This window comes from Heptranchias perlo, chromosome 1 (assembly GCF_035084215.1).
Source record: "Heptranchias perlo isolate sHepPer1 chromosome 1, sHepPer1.hap1, whole genome shotgun sequence".
NCBI classification, from domain to species: Eukaryota; Metazoa; Chordata; class Chondrichthyes; order Hexanchiformes; family Hexanchidae; genus Heptranchias; species Heptranchias perlo.
Genome location: NC_090325.1, coordinates 145992272 through 146008953, shown reverse-complemented (window position 1 = coordinate 146008953; position 16682 = coordinate 145992272). Strand labels below are relative to the sequence as shown.

The 16682-nt window shown below is 43.3% G+C and overlaps 1 protein-coding gene across 1 annotated transcript in view; it reads right to left on the bottom strand.

Moving 5' to 3' along the window:
• The window catches only part of smad1 (SMAD family member 1), a 97925-nt gene that overhangs the window by 17507 nt on the left and 63736 nt on the right, over positions 1–16682 (bottom strand). The window contains exons 3-4 of the mRNA XM_067992315.1: positions 13176–13427; positions 10331–10453 (exon numbers count right to left, since the gene is read on the bottom strand). Coding sequence (XP_067848416.1) covers positions 10331–10453; positions 13176–13427 — 375 coding nt within the window. The remainder of the gene's footprint in view (positions 1–10330; positions 10454–13175; positions 13428–16682) is intronic.

The window sequence follows — 16682 nt, the reverse complement described above, 5'->3', positions numbered from 1 at the left end:
TCCACTCTTTTTTAAAATCAAAATGGAAGCGATGAAGGGGTTTGGCAAGTGCATTGAACCATTTGATGTATTAATTTTTCTAAAAACTATCATTTTTCCTTGCATTAGTCCATCTCTTCTCACATTGCACACGGAGAGTCAAGATCAAGTGTACTGGGGGTAGATGGGGGATAATTGGACCAGGACTCAGACACGTAATTCAACCCCATTTTAAAGTCACACGTTCTGTCTGTAGGATTTTATAATTGAAATATAAAACCAGGTCCACTTTTAGAAAGGAAACTGCCTATGTAAACTTGTCAAGAAGGTACGAGCCCATGGAATCCAGGGTGCCTTGGCACTTTGGATACAAAACTGGCTTAGTGGCAGAAGGCAGAGGGTGATGGTCGAAGGTTGTTTTTGTGACTGGAAGCCTGTGGCCAGTGGGGTACCACAGGGATCGGTGCTGGGTCCCTTGCTGTTTGTGGTCTACATTAACGACTTGGATATGAATGTAAAAGGTATGATCAGTAAGTTCGCTGATGATACAAAGATTGGTAGGGTGGTAAATAGCGAGGAGGATAGCCTCAGTCTGCAGGACGATATAGATGGGTTGGTCAGATGGGCGGAACAGTGGCAAATGGAATTTAACCCGGAAAAGTGCAAGGAGGGACTAACAAGGCAAGGGAATACACAATGAATGGGAGGACCCTAGGCAAGACAGAGGGTCAGAGGGATCTTGGTGTGCAAGTTCACAGATCCCTGAAGGCGGCGGAACAGGTAGATAAGGTGGTAAAGAAGGCATATGGGATACTTGCCTTTATTAGCCGAGGCATAGAATATAAGAGCAAGGAGGTTATGATGGAGCTGTATAAAACACTGGTTAGGCCACAGCTGGAGTACTGTGTGCAGTTCTGGTCGCCACACTACAGGAAGGATGTGATCGCTTTGGAGAGGGTGCAGAGGAGATTCACCAGGATGTTACCAGGGCTGGAGCGCTTCAGCTATGAAGAGAGACTGGGAAGATTGGGTTTGTTTTCCTTGGAGCAGAGGAGGCTGAGGGGGGACATGATTGAGGTGTACAAAATTATGAGGGGCACAGATAGGATGGATACTAAGGAGCTTTTTCCCTTCGTTGAGGGTTCTATAACAAGGGGACATAGATTCAAGGTAAAAGGCGGGAGGTTTAGAGGGGATTTGAGAAAGAACTTTTTCACCCAGAGGGTGGTTGGAGTCTGGAACTCACTGCCTGAAAGGGTTGTGGAGGCAGGAACCCTCACAACATTCAAGAAGCATTTGGATGAGCACTTGAAATGCCATAGCATACAAGGCTACGGACCAAATGCTGGAATATGGGATTAGAGTAGACAGGGCTGATGGCCGGCGCGGACACGATGGGCCGAAGGGCCTCTATCCGTGCTGTATAACTCTATGACTCTATGCTGTAATTTCACCATCCAGCATGTGGTGGGCTACAGCACCTCCACTGGCAGGAGGGTGATTACAGCATGACAAGTTTACATAGGCAGGTTCCGTTATAAAAGCAGCAACAGAAATTTATAATGGAACAAGTTAGCAGGAAGTGTGCACAGACACAAGATTTTTAATGTATTACTAGTAAATCTCCCGTGGTTTTGTACGCATTAAGTCAGAGAATATGGTCTCTCTTTACTCTTATTGAAAAGTGAAGTAACATTACATGAGGACTCTCGCTCTCTCCCATTTTCTGAAGTTTATGGTCACAAGACAAAGGCAATAGGTGTGTAATCAAAACACTTCTTTCTCTCCCACACAGTTGCATTTTACCTCAGTAAGGCTTTAGAAATTTGCTTTTTCACTCCTCTTCAAATAATCTTTCTAAGCAGAAACTGCTAAAATCTAAGGAAAAAATATTCCTCCGTATAGCTGACTGAATGGTCCTGATGCATCCCAGGAAATTGGGTACACCACACATGCTTAGAATACACAATTAAATTCAGCTTCCAGTATCACAGCTCTGGGCAAAAATACCAACTCCAAGCCCAGGCCTTCAAGTAAAAATTTTGAAGAAGGCATTAAAAGACACAAAAGACAATGGATAAATTTAATCATGTAATTGTAACATGAAACTTAAAAAAAAATTTTGGTTTTAAAAATTAGCATTTAAGTTAGTGAGGGACAAAGTAGTAGATGAAAAAATTGCAGGACCCAGTGGCCAGATTACACAGTGACGAGCTTACATGAGCATTTTCCTTTATAAATGTGGACATAAGAATTTATAGAAAAGAAAATGTGGACACAAAGTGTGACAAAAATGTGACAAGTCACTGCTAAGTGGCACAGACAAGTAGAGGAAGTAGATGCAAGGTTAATATATTATAGACACAGAAACAGAGGTAGGCATTTTGTTGAGTACTAATGCAGTTGCATCTTAATTTTACTTGATACCATTCTCAAATCTACCAACCTTTTGAAAGCATTTACAGTTTGAAAGAGCACAGAGGTTTTATTTTGGAATTCCTTTTGTTTTTAACACTGGATTAGGAACCTCATGCATAGGAATCCCTTCCTTGATTAATTTGAAGGAGGAGTGCAGTACTGTATACCATCCTCCATAAACAATGCGCAATTTTCCCATTGCAGTACAGTTTGACTAGGCCACGGTTATAGGAGAGGAAAAAGCTCAAAGTAAAAACAATTTTGGTAAGTGGCAGGTCCCTAGTTGTATCAGAGATCACACTAAATTTGTTGAACACGCAAGGCATAAAGGCAACATGCCTAAACTTTAACCCTCATGGCTTCTGCAATTGAGTCAACCTTTGCAGGGAGCCCTTCTCCCTGCAGGTACATAATAAGTCCAGTAATACTATTGCCATGGTTTAATCGAATTTCCATAGAACCGAAGACCTGGAAATAAAAAAATTTTGCCTACAAAGAAATCATTCAGACATCAATAATTGAAGGATCTGCATTCCACCACCGACAGGGCTCGATTTTCGCACCCCCGAGAGGGTGCGTTCGTGGCGGGGGGCTCTGGAAATCGGGGATTCCCGGGGCGGGTCCGGAGCCTGGCTCCAACCCGCCCACTTCCGGGTTCCCCACTGACGCGCTTACATGCGTGCGCAGCCCCCGCATGTGGGACTCCCACCGGCAATTAAAGCCGGCGGGATGCCACTTAAGGTAATTATTTAGGTACTTCAGGTCATTTACAGACCTGATTAACATGATATTTTAGGAGGGGTGGGATTTTCAAGTCAATTGGGACTGTTTCCCGTACTGGGGGAAACACTCCCAGCTGAAATGGACGTGTTGCAGCCATCAGCCTGTGGCAGCTGCAAAGGTCCATTTGATAGGGGGGGGGGGGGGGGGGGGGGGGAGGGGGGGGAGGGGGCGGAGACCCTCACCCATTGCAGGAGGCCACTCTGTCACTTGGGACAAAGTTTGGCCTCCACCACCCTCCTCCGAACAATAAAATTCACAAACTTGCACACTTACCCCGGTGTGCAGACACATTTACCTACCTTGCGGATCCCCTCAAATGTACATCTTCCGGATGCGGGCCGCCGTAGCTGCAGTCATGACCTCCTCGGAGGACGAACAGCATCACCAGCATCGTCGGCCACCTCTGACACGTGGAGTTCCACAACATAGTGCTTTGACACATCCACCTGCACAGCAGGAGGGAGGGCAACCGCAGAGAGAGATGCATCGCAGAAGGCACTACCCTCGCCACAGGGTCTACAGACCGAGGCTCAGCTTCCTGGACCTCTCTGAGCAGCAGTGCACACGGAGGCTCAGAGTCACTCGTGGACATCTGCAGCCTCCTTCATGCCGAGCTGCTCCCGGCTGGCCCGAGCACCATCTTCTTACCTGTCGCTCTCAAAGTCACCACTCCCTCAACAACTTCTCCTTTGCATCCTTCCAGCGTGCCACCGGGGACATCGCCGACATCTCAGTCGTCTGCACAAAAGAGCCCTGCAAATACACCTACACCCATTCTGCAGTGACACAATGGGTGGCATTAGTTGTGGGTCTTCACAGTGATCCTCAGGAAAGGGCATTCTTGCACAAACCAGACAAGATTCGCAAAGACGTGGCAGTCGTGGTGACAATATAATATGTAATGTGAGTTGATCAGAAATCAAATATAAGTAAAAACCATGACAAACCCTCAAACACCCTTGTGCATCCCCTTCATGCTCACGACACATTTGCCTTACGCTTCCTACTGCACATACGTGATGCATGCCCTGTGGCTGCAGCACAGGTAGTGGCAGGTTGAGTGAGGCTGACCGTGAAAGAGATGCAAGAGAGGGTGAGTATGAGATAGAGCCATGAGATTGTATGAGGATTGGGTTGAGTGGTGGTGGTGGGATGAGTACTGGCGAGGTGAGTAAGTGCAGGTAAGATGAGGATGAGCTTTGAGTGGGTGTGAGGAGTGATGTGATATAGTGTTGGCAGTGCAGAAGGAGATGTGCGGTGGGGGTGGTGATGTGGCAGACGGAGTGTAGGGGAATGAGTAAGTGTACTCACTTTGGCTGACCTACTACTTACGTCATTGAAGCGCCTCCTGCACTGTATGCAGGTGCGCGATATGTTGGTGGTGCTGGTGACCTCCTCTGCCACCTCGAGCCAGGCCTTCTTGGTGGCAGAGGCGGCCACTTCCTCCCGCCCGCCGGGGAGGAGATCTGTGTCCTCCCCATCCAATAAGACCTGGAGTGAGGCATCATTAAACCTGGGAGCAGCCTTCCTCCTGGGCAGCTCCATGCTGTAATTTTGCCTATTTTCTGCAGCGTCAGTGGAGGACCACCCCTTTAAATAGGGCTCCTCCAGCTGACAGCCTATGCTGCGCATGCGCAGTCCGCCCGCTGCGCAGCTTTCGAGCCACGCGCCCAGTCGACCCCCCGCCCTCCTAATAACGGGCCCATAGTGAACCAAATGAATGGTAATCTGAGTTAGATTGAAGATATGTTCAAGTAAGAATTTCAGGCAAGGTCTAGTTTCTCAGAAGGCCATAAGACAATTATGGAGTGGTGAGGCAGTGGGGGGGGGGAAGAAATAGGGGAGATGGGGCATTCATCCCATCCATCCAGAATGACCCTAAAGTCTCCTTATTGTAGCACCCAGTTGGTTCTTTAATGACTGTAGGTTTTTGCTGCCAATACTCTGTCTGGGAGTCCATTCCATGTGTTGATAACTCTGTAGAACTTCCTGAACTCAGTCCTACATTGCCTGTACTAATTTAAACCCTTGACTCCTTGTTCTATTCTGTTCAATTTAATTTTCCAGATTTACCTTTTCCATATCATTTACAATCTTGTATACCTCTACAAGATGTCTCCTTTCAAGGCTGACAAGCCCAAGTTTCTCCAGTCTTTCATCAAAGCTCAGACTCTAAAGGGATCAGCCTTGTGGCTCTTCTCTGCTGTGCCTCCAGTCTTTAAAGGTCCCACGTGTGTCTAGGTGACCAGAAAAGGACACAGCACTCAAGGTGTGGTGTGACCAGTTTCCATTCATTTTGATCATGATTTCTGCCGAATTATATTCTATCGTTTTGGCTATCTGTTTCAACACTCAACTGGCTTTATTGATAAATGTAAAGAATCTTACAACACCAGGTTATAGTCCAACAATTTTATTTGAAAATCACAAGCTTTCGGAGGCTTTCTCCTTCGTCAGGTGAATGTGGGAATCCTTGAACGTTTTGCATTTATATTCAGAGAACAATACCTGGTGATTACAGATAATCTTTCCAACTGCCCGTTGTCAAGGCAATCAAAGTGTTCAGACAGAGAGGTGTTACCTACAGGACCACCGAATATACAAACGGCCAGAACACAAGACAGAGAGAGAGAGGAGAAACATCCGAAAGGAAGAGAAAGACAGAGAATGACCCGTTGTATTAGAAACAGATAACTTTTATTCGCTGGTGGGGTTACGTGTAGCGTGACATGAACCCAAGATCCCGGTTGAGGCCGTCCTCATGGGTGCGGAACTTGGCTATCAATTTCTGCTCGACGATTTTGCATAAAATTGTTGGACTATAACCTGGTGTTGTAAGATTCTTTACATTTGTCAACCCCAGTCCATCACCGGCATCTCCACATCATGGCTTTATTGATTGCTGCTTTGTGTTGGTTGGACAATTTGAGCACAGAGTCTACTAAGATTCCCAAGTCATTTTCCACTTCATCAGACGTACTTCGACACCATTCATAGGGTATGTGTGGCCCATTTTAACTTCCTACGTGTAGTACTTTACATTCTGCTCATTCCTATTTTCTTCAGGGAAAGGAGCCTTCCTACTCAATCTGGCCTACATGTGACTCCAAGTCCATATTACATGGTTAACTTTTAATGACCTCTGACATGGCCTCACTAAAAAATTGCTGCAAAGTCCAAAAATAAAGGAAAATAAATTGACCTAAACAATAATCCAGGCATTTATTCAGTACAAGACCCAAGAAATCTCAGCCAGTCAACACTGCAAAGTCCTCCTCACGAACATCTAAGGAGTGGTGAATAAGTTGGGAGAGCTGTCCCACAAATTAGTCAAGGTATAGGCTGACCTGGTCGTACTCACAGAATCATAACTATCATCCAACACACCTGACCACTCTTGGGCAAATCCTACCTCCACCTGTAGAATAGATCTACCAGAGGTGGGGGCACAGTGGCATACAGTGGAGTGGGAGTGGCCCTGGAGTCCTCAATGTTCATTCCAGACCTCAAAGTCTCTCAGCTTCAGGTCAAATAAGGCCAATAAAACCTAATGATCACCACACGTCTCTCCTTACCCTCTCCTCTCCTCCCCTCCCCCTCACCTGATGAATCAGTACTTCAAGTGAAGCATCACATGGAGAAAGCACTGAGGGAATCAGTGCTTCAAATGTCTCTGGAATGGGGGACTTCAACATTCGTGTGTAGCTCGGTATTACTATCAGTGACCAAGCTGGCCAAGTCCTGAAGGACATAGCTGCTAGATTGGTCCTCCATCAAGTGGTGAGGGAACCAGCAGAGGAAGTAACCCACTTAACCTAGTCCTCATTTACCTACTTATCCAGGATAGTATTAGTAGGAGTGACTGCTTGAGAAGACAAAGTCTCATCTCCAGAGTGAGGACACCCTCCATTGTGTTGTGTGGCACTACCAACATAATAGGTGGGACGGATCTTGCAGCCCGAAACTGGCATCTATGAGGCATTGTGGGCCACCAACCCTGGTTCAAGCTAGGACACCAACCCTGGTTCAAGGGAGAGTGTAGAAGGGCATGTCAGGAGCAGTATGAAACTTCCCTTAGAATGAAGTACTAACCTACTACATAGGTTACCAGCATGAACACCAAAATTGGGCTATAGACAGAAGTAAGCATTCCCACAACGAATAATGCTCATCCAGTTGAGAATGGTGGTGGACAACTAGGTAACGAGGAGCCTCCGTGAACATCTGCATCATCAACCACGCTGCAGCCGAGCACTTGAGTGCAAGGGGCAAGGCTAAAATGTTTGCAAGCATCCTCAGACAAAAATGCCAAGTGCTTGACCATACCCAATCTCCTCCTGAGGTCTCCATAACCATAGATACCTGTGTCCAGCCAATTCAGTTCACTCTATGCGACATTAAGAAGCGGCTGAGTACACAGCACACATCAAAAGCTACGGGCTCCAACAATGTCCCATTTGTACTGAAGACCTGCGCACCAGAGCTATCCACTCCCTGTTGCAGTCCTGCTATAATAATGGCATCTACTTGACAATGTGGAAGATTGCCCAAATATGTCCTATCCACAAAAAAAGTATAAATCTAACTCAGTCAATTAAAATCTAACCCAGCCAATTACTGCTATATGTGCTTCCACCCAATCAATCATAAGTAAAGTGATGGAGGGAGTCATCAAGCGACACCTGCTCACCAACGTACAATCTGGGTTCTGCCAGAATCACTTGTCTCCAGACCTTATCACAGATTTGTCCCAGACACGGGCACGAGAGCTAAACGCCAGAGGAGAGGTGAGAGCAGCTACTCTCGATATTAAGGCAGCATTAGAGCAAGCATGGCACCAAGGAGGCAAGCAAAACTGAAGTTAATGGGGGTCCAAGGGAAAACCCTCCAGTGGCTGGAGTCATATTTGACAAAACATGATGACCATAGCTTTCAATGGACAATCATCACAGCCTTAGGACACCGAAGCAGGAGTTCCTCAGGGAAGCATCCTCAGTCCAATCATCTTCAATGACCTTCCTGTTGTCAAAGCCAGGAGTGGGGCTGTTTACAGAGAATTTCACAGTGCTCAGTTCCATTCACAGCTCCTCCAATAATTAAGCATACCATGTCAGACCACAGTAGCACTTGGACAACATCTAGGCTTGGGCTAACAAGAGGCAGGTAACATCCATACCATGCAGTGTCCGGTAATGACCATCTCAAATAAGAGAAAGCCCAGTCATCTCCCCCTGATATTTAACAATACTATCATTGAATCCCCCAACATCAATAATTTGGGAGGTACCATTTACCAGAAGCTTAACTGGACCAGCCATATCAACACTGTGGCTGCAAGAGCAAGGCAGAGGCTGGGTACTCTGCAACAAGTGGTTCATCTCCAGAACACTCAAAGCCTCTCTGCCATCTACAAGGCAGGAGTATGCTGGAAAACTCACCACTCACACAGGTGGGTGCAGCTACAAAACCATTCGAGAGGTGTGACATCATCTGGAACAGAGCAGTTCACTTTATCTCAACTCCTACCACGAGATGCTGGATCCAACACCTCCATCACAAGCACACGATGCCTGCAGTACGAATGATCTACAGGATGACTGCAACTAGCCAAGCTTAATTCAACAGCATCCCCTCCCCTGTGACCTCCACCACCAAAAAGAACAAGAGCAGCAATCTTGTGGGAATACCATCACCTCTAAGTTGCATATTAACCTGACTTGGCCATATATTGCCATTCCTTCATCGTCACTGGGTCACTATCCTGAAACTCGACACATAACATGTCATCCAGAGAGACCAGGGGGTTCACGTACACAAATCTTTGAAGGTGGCAGGACAAATTGATAAAGCTGTTTAAAAAAACATACGGGATCCTTGACTTTATAAATAAAGGCATAGAGTACAAAAGCAAGGAAGTTACGCTAAACCTTTACAAATCACTGGTTAGGCCTCAGCTAGAGTATTGTGTTCAATTCTGGGCACGACACTTTAGAAAGGATGTCTAGGCCTTGGAAAGGGTGCAGAGGAGATTTACCAGAATGGTACCAGGGATGAGGTAATTCAGTTATGTGGAGAGACTAGAGAAGCTGGGATTGTTCTTAGAACAGAGAAGGTTAAGGGGAGATTTAACAGAGGTATTCAAAATCATGAGATTTTAAGAGTAGATAGGGAGAAACTGTTTCCACTAGCAGGAGGGTCAGTAACCAGAGGACACAGATTTAAGATAATTGTCAAAAAATCCAGGGGGGGAATTAGGAGAATTTTTTTTATACACGGAGTTATGATCTAGAATGCACTGCCTGAAAGGGTGATGGAAGCAGATTCAATATTAACTTTCAAAAGTGAATTGGGTATATATTTGAAAAAGAAAAATTTGCGGTTCAAGGAGAAGGCACCCTGCCACCTTCTCGGCAATAAATGTGGTCTTGCCAGCATCACCCATGTCCCAAGAATAAATATTAAAAAATACACTAATTAGGGATGGGCAGTAATCAGACCACTGAATTTTCTAGCTCAACACAAATATAAAACCTTAAGGGTAACTAGAAGAGCTCAATTTGCTAACCTCACCCATATACCCATTCTTCATGTGTGACTCTAGAGAGGGAGCATCAGCAGGATGGGAGTGGGTGAAAAGACAAACCAAATCCAACCCTCTTTCCTGCATACTTTTGAGTGGAAGTCCTGGCTGATACTCTCCCTCACTCTAAGTCAGAGACACTGAGGCCAACTGGGGAGGCCTTACTGCTGTCCTAGCTGAGATTAACTAACACAGACTAGGAACCAAACACGATTCTGGTCTTTCTGGCTCAGTACCATACTGTAATATGCCTTTATCCACTACGTCAGAGTGAAATTGCAGTGTCTCCAGGGAAAATATACTGGTGCATCACCTCTGTAAAAAAAAAATTGAAAGTATTTCATCTCCCAACATGTCACCAAAAAAACAATTCACATTTAAAGAAAAACAAACTGGATGAATGAAGGTGCCATTTTAGAATCTTTGGCAGATCACTGCAACCACCATATCCGTGTCAGCCTCCTTTATTAATGATTGCCTCATCAATCTTTCTAATGCACACTTATTAATGTATTTGTGAAACTAGAGCACTACAAGTTTTTTGTTTTCATTATATTTCCTACACTATACCTGGTCTGTTGGTTATATTTGGTGGTATGGAAGGTACAAGAACATTTGATGTATCCATGGGCTGTGAACTATCTTGCGTCATCTGATCATCTGGAGGCATATATGCTGGAGGTGGGGTATCAGCTGTGGATGGAAAACAGAATTACAACCATATACAGTGAATGTTACAAACTAAATCATTTCAAATCAATGCAAGTATGTCACTATAACAGTACAAGTAACTTACAACAACAACTTGCATTTATATAGTGCCTTTAATATAGTAAAATGTCTCACTCTAACAGGAGTGTTACCAAACAAAATTTGACACCGAGCCACAGAAGGATATTAGGACAGGTGACCAAAAGCTTGGTCAAAGATTTTAAGGAGCGTCTTAAAAGGAGGAGAGAGGTAGAGATGAGGAGAGGTTTAGGGAGCGAATTCCAGAACTTAGGGCCTTGGCAGCTGAAGGCACAGCCGCCAATGGTGGAGCAATTAAAATTAGGGATGCGCAAAAGGCCAGAATTAGAGGTGCGCAGAGATCTCGGAGGGCTATAGGGCTGGAGGGGGTTATGGAGATAGGAAGGGGCGAGGCTATGGAGGGATTTGAAAACAAGGATGAGAATTTTAAAATCGAGGCGTTCCCGGACTGGGAGCCAATGTAGGTCGGCAAGCAAAGGAGTGACGTTGAATGGGACTTGGTACGAGTTAGGATATGGGCAGCAGAGTTTTGGATGAGATCAAGTTTATGGAGGGTGGAATCTGGGAGGCTGGCCAGGAGAGCATTGGAATAGTCAAGTCTAGAGGTAACAAAGGCCTGGATGAGGATTTCAGCAGTAGAGCTGAGGCAGGGATGGAGATGGGCGGTGTTACGGAGGTGGAAACATACGGTCTTGGTGATGGAGCGGATGTGTGGTCGGAAGCTCATCTCGGGGTCAAATAGGGCAGCAAGGTTGCAAACGGTCTGGTTCAGCCTCAGACAGTGACCAGGGAGAAGATAAAACTAAGAGGAGGCCTGATAGAAGTCTTTAACATTATGAAGGGGTTTGATAGCGTGGATGTGAAGAAACTGTTTTCACTTCTGGGGGAGTCGTGAACAAGGGGGCGTAAATATAAGATAACCACTAACAGATCAATCAAAGAATTTAGGAGGATCTTACACAGTGTTGAGCTGTTGAAGCAGATGGCATTGACACATTTAAGGGAATGCTTGATGCACACACGAAGGAGAAGGGAAAAGAGGGATATGGGGGTAGGGTGGAAAGAAGTCATTAGAATTGGAAGAGGTTTGTGTGTATAAACACCAGCATAGACCAATTGGGCTGGATGGTTTGTTTCTGTGCTGTAGTTTCTTTGTAATTCTATGTAAAGGCTAAAGCCTAGTGTCAGTGTGCTGAGTTCTGAGAAAAGACTGGAGAAACTTTGGCTTTTGAGCCTTGAAAGGAGGCAACTGATAGGGGATTTCAGAGAAGATACAAAATGGGAAAAAGTAAATTCAGAACTCTAAACTAATTTACAATAGTGGAATAAAGGTGGGGAAGAGATCAAACTGGCAACAAGGAAATTTGGGATTGATGTCAGGAACTTCTTCACACAAAAAACTAACACCACATGAAATTAACTTCCTGGTAGGATCGTGGAGAAAAAACAATGGAATAATTTAACAGCTGGATGCTGTGAGAGAAGTATGGGATTTTTATGGATGGACAGACAAACTTGCATGGGTCAAATGGCTTTACGTGCATCTATCTTATAACCTTGTAACAGCTTAATTAACTGAAAAAGGTATGTAGAAATAGGAAAACCATAATTTAGGTTTAACTTGCCAATATGTGCTTAATCTATACAATTTTTAAAAATATAAAGCTATATGTATTTCTCCATGTTAAACTGAGTTTTGCACTAAATTTTAGAAAACTGCTTCATTCCAAGTACTTAAAATGTATTTTTAAGTAAATCCTTAAAATAACTGCAAGCTTAAAATTAACAAATAAGTTTTAATGAGCAGTCCATTACTTAACTGTATTTAACAGCTTCAACTTTATGTTGCTTCCCATGTATTCAATGTATTGTCTTACAATTCATTGACTGTCCGTCAGGTATTAGATCCTTCAGTGAAGTTGAAGAGGGAGCAACTTCCAGCAATTCAATTTAAAATTCTAGATTCATGGCATCATTTTAAATTTGAACGACTGATAATTTATACAAGTTAATCTAAATAATTCTGCAATTATTTGTTTTGAAATGAAACATTAACTGTAATATTTCACCTATATGACCGCTATGTTGCTCTGCAGAGATCTAAACAATAGGCTCTTGCTCTCCCCCCCAGAATCTATTTCAGTGAGGGAAACCATTATGACTGCAGTCTTGATCAAATCAGTCTGTTTTCTTTTCACAAGAGAAAGCATGCAATCAATTGTACCTGACAAGCCTAGTGTAACCATCAATCAGATGCTGCATCCCATTTATTGAGAACAGGCCAGTTTATCCTAGAATGTGATTACAATACTATACATCTGTCCACGGCAGTGAATTCCAAGCATCCATTTACTGCTCTAAAAAGACAGACGTAACTTATTTGTCCCCTCAGGAGTCAAAAAGATTATTTGCTTTCTCCCCTCATTATTAGTGAAATACTCTATTTACAACCAAAATTATTCCATAACAAAAATGATGCTGGATATTAAAAATCCTAAAACAAAGTACAGACTTCATTAGACTGCAATAAAAAGTAGCGTTGTATTTCTTGAGAAGCATTTCTTCAACCAAAATTACACCACTTTGGTTAGATCTAATTTGGATAGTCAATATAAACTTTGAAGGCTGATAATGTTGTGGTACAGCAGAATATTACAGCTCTTACCTGGCATCTGAAATGGGCTGCTTGGTCCAGAGCTTGCTGGAGAATGAGGGTGTGTACTACTTCCAGGGGAGCTGGGATAACTTCTGTTGGGAGAGTTAGGGAATGGGTGGGTGTTCGGTTGCTGAAAGGATACCGGAAAGGCAGCATTTTGCGGCATTGGAGGATCATTATGTCCCAAATTACGAAACTGTGCAAGTAGGCTATGTTGTGGGTTAAATTCACTGTGCCTTGGAACCAACACTGGTGGAAGAACTAGATAGAGAGAAGGGAAGGCAAAAAATTAAGAAATGTTCTACACCAAAACCCATTACTGGTTAGCAAATAAAAATTTACAAATTCAGAGCATAAGCAAATGGCATTGTTCAAAGATAATGGGGTAGAGTTTTCACTTTGGGCACATTCGGGAATTGCACCCAAAATGCGCTCAAAGCTGTGGTTAGGTTACAGTTTAAGTTTCCGCTAAAATTCATATGCATTATCACAAACATAAAATCTTCATGTAATCATTTTTTTTTCATTCCATTAAAATGCATTCCTTGATGTATTTAAGAGTGGTAACTGATGCAGTTTTATTAATATAACTGAAAATGGGTTTATCACCAAAAATAAGCATTTTTAATAAGGGTGTCCAGTCCTCCACCTGTGAGTAACCTGATTTAAAATCAATGAAAATTACTTTAAAAAAACTATACTGAACCATTTAATAGTTTTCATTGGTGTACACTAGTCAGTTTCCTAGTAAATTAAATAATTTTTGATATGAAAAAACTTTCATAACGTGCTTACAGGTGCCTGTGCACTCAAGAAAATGAGCGCAATTTGAAGAGCCTTCCCTAAGCAGCGCAATTGGCGGAACCTTGCAATTTTGATCTGGGGGCATCGCCTGTTTTGTGGGTGGGGCCTTATCCAGGTGAACTGAATCTTAAACCAGCATAAAAGATCGCGGAAAGCACAAACACAAGTAGTTTTGGGCGTAAGTCACTTACGTTTAAAATTCCCCAATCTTTTGCGCTGGTTTGGCCGATTCCGCTCGGATTGTGCTGGTATTACTAGCAGAAACTCTACCCCAATTTTTAAAAATCTACAATGGAGCCAATGCATATACAAAAATGAACTTCACTCCCAGGTGTCAGCCTATCTAGAGATTGGTAGTCGCTTTTGAAGCCTGAATGGAATGATGCTAATGACACCCTGGGTAAAAGGAAGGGACTTGCATTTATATAGAGCTTTTCCCGACTACAGGGCATTTCAAAGCGCTTTATAGCTACTGAAGTACTTTTGAAATTTAGGGAACCGCGGCAGCCAATTTGCGCACTGCAAGGTCTCAAACAGCAATGAGATACATGACCAGGTAATCTGTTTTTAGTAATGCTGGTTGAAGAATAAATATTGACCAGTACACTGGAGAACTCCCCTGTTCTTCAAAATGTTTAGCACTCTCTTAATACTGCATTGAGGTGTCAGCCTGGATTATGTGCTCAAGTCTCTAAAGTGTGGCTTGAACCCACAACCTCTGACTGAGGGCCAAGGTTGACACTTAAAAATACACATAGTATGTTCCCACTTTTGATCTCTCATCCATGCTACTCCCAGCTGGGGCGGCAATGGGGACAACACAGTTTGGTCTCAGCATCCCCAAGCTGAGCAGGTGAGTGTAAGCACAATGCTCACTGTCTGGGCTCACATGAAGAATAGCAACTTAGGCAAGTCACTGGAAGGTCACTTGTACCCATCACAAACTGTGCCTAAGCATCAGATATTGCCTGCAGGAAACTAGGGATAAAAACTGAAGAAAGTTTGTGAATCAAAAACTTAATATACAGATAAAATCTCATTCCCAGAATTACTTCACCTGCCACAACTCAAAATTATGGTCATGCCAGCTAACAGGTACAAGACTAGGTTTTTGTGTGCAACTTACAACTAGCTGGTTAATTTGCCAGCTGTTATTTTAAAGCATACTACACATTCAACTTGCCACTATTGCAATTACAGATTGCTCTCAGCCCTAGGATTGTGTGGAGGTAAAATAGAAATTCTCGTTCCTCTTGTATTAAATAACCAAGTAAGGCCTGGGAAGTTTTAATTGAAAGAAAAAACTGAGCCAGTTGGACAACTGTACATTCCCATTTTCTTCCCAAATAGCACCTATCTCAGCTCCATCTGCAGCAAATCCATGTTAAGTGCTATATTATAAACTGAAATCAGTGAAAATATTTCTCCTACTGCAAGTATTCCACAATATTCAATGTTGTGTGCAATACCCGAGACACTTCTACAGGGTTGCTCTCTAGTGGCAGTAAAAGACAAAATAAACAGAACTGAACCCTACAAGCGCGATACAAGACTATAATACAATGGAGGGTTTAAAGAGATAACAAGCCTCAAGAAGGTGGAGGGATTTGCAACACTGACCTGAATCCAAGATGGTGTTACAATCAGCACTTCACTACCACCACAAAATTGTCTCTGTATTTTGAAGTTTGTGCTAAGAAATGTATTAACAATCTGAAGATTATTACATCACTATAAAAATTGGGTATATACAGTGTCAAAAGTTAGAGATACTGGAAAGTGATACAAGTCATACTCAATATGACACTAGTTAAAACTGGACATCAAGTTTCTTGCCAATTTGAGCTGTAGTCTATAATCTCAGTATAATGCTAAATATTATTCAGAAGGTAATCGCCTTTTGTTTATCTATAGATTGGTCCAAAAAAGATACACAGTGCAAGGAAAGAAGGTAAAATACACAACTGGATATACAATCAATCCAACAAATCACTTAAAAAAAATTAACATTTCACATACCACCGGTTTGAAACAAAATCAGTTACAGTGAGACACTTAAGCATACTGCTATTACCAAGAGCATTTTGATGTCTGATACAAAGTTTAATCTCCTACCCCCCTGTACGTATGAAATCCTTTGACCTTGAACTATAACTAGCTTGTGGATCTGAGACTGATGAGAAGGAGTCAAAAGCAAAGCAGTATTTGAGACGTTACCAATGAAGGTGGAGTCTCTCCAACCTGTGGCTAAGAGGGGAGAAAAACAAGCTCGCAGAACAATGCACCAGTACTTTGTCTCTCAACACCACTCAAGAATAAAAGAATAAAAAGCATACAAGTACAGGTGCTGCAAGGAGACAGCATTCCACCTAAATGGCTCCACACAAGGCACTGTTCCGCTGGATTTGTTAAGTAGGCACGCAAAATCTGCCAATCAGCGGCCTAGTCATTCTCGTCCAATGACTTAGAAGTCTGCCACACAAGGCCACCAATGGGTGAATGGGGAGATGGAAGAAGCAACACAATATCAAACTTCAGGTGCTGTCGACTTTCGGTGTGGTGGATGGTGGGATCGATCTTAATGGAAACCAGGATTTAATTTCAGAACTAAAAATTCGGTGGATTTTTAAAGGAGAAAAAAAAATTAAAGCTTGACCATAATTCCCAGTCTCCGATGGGCTCCTGGGACGATCCCAAGAGGCAACACTTCCC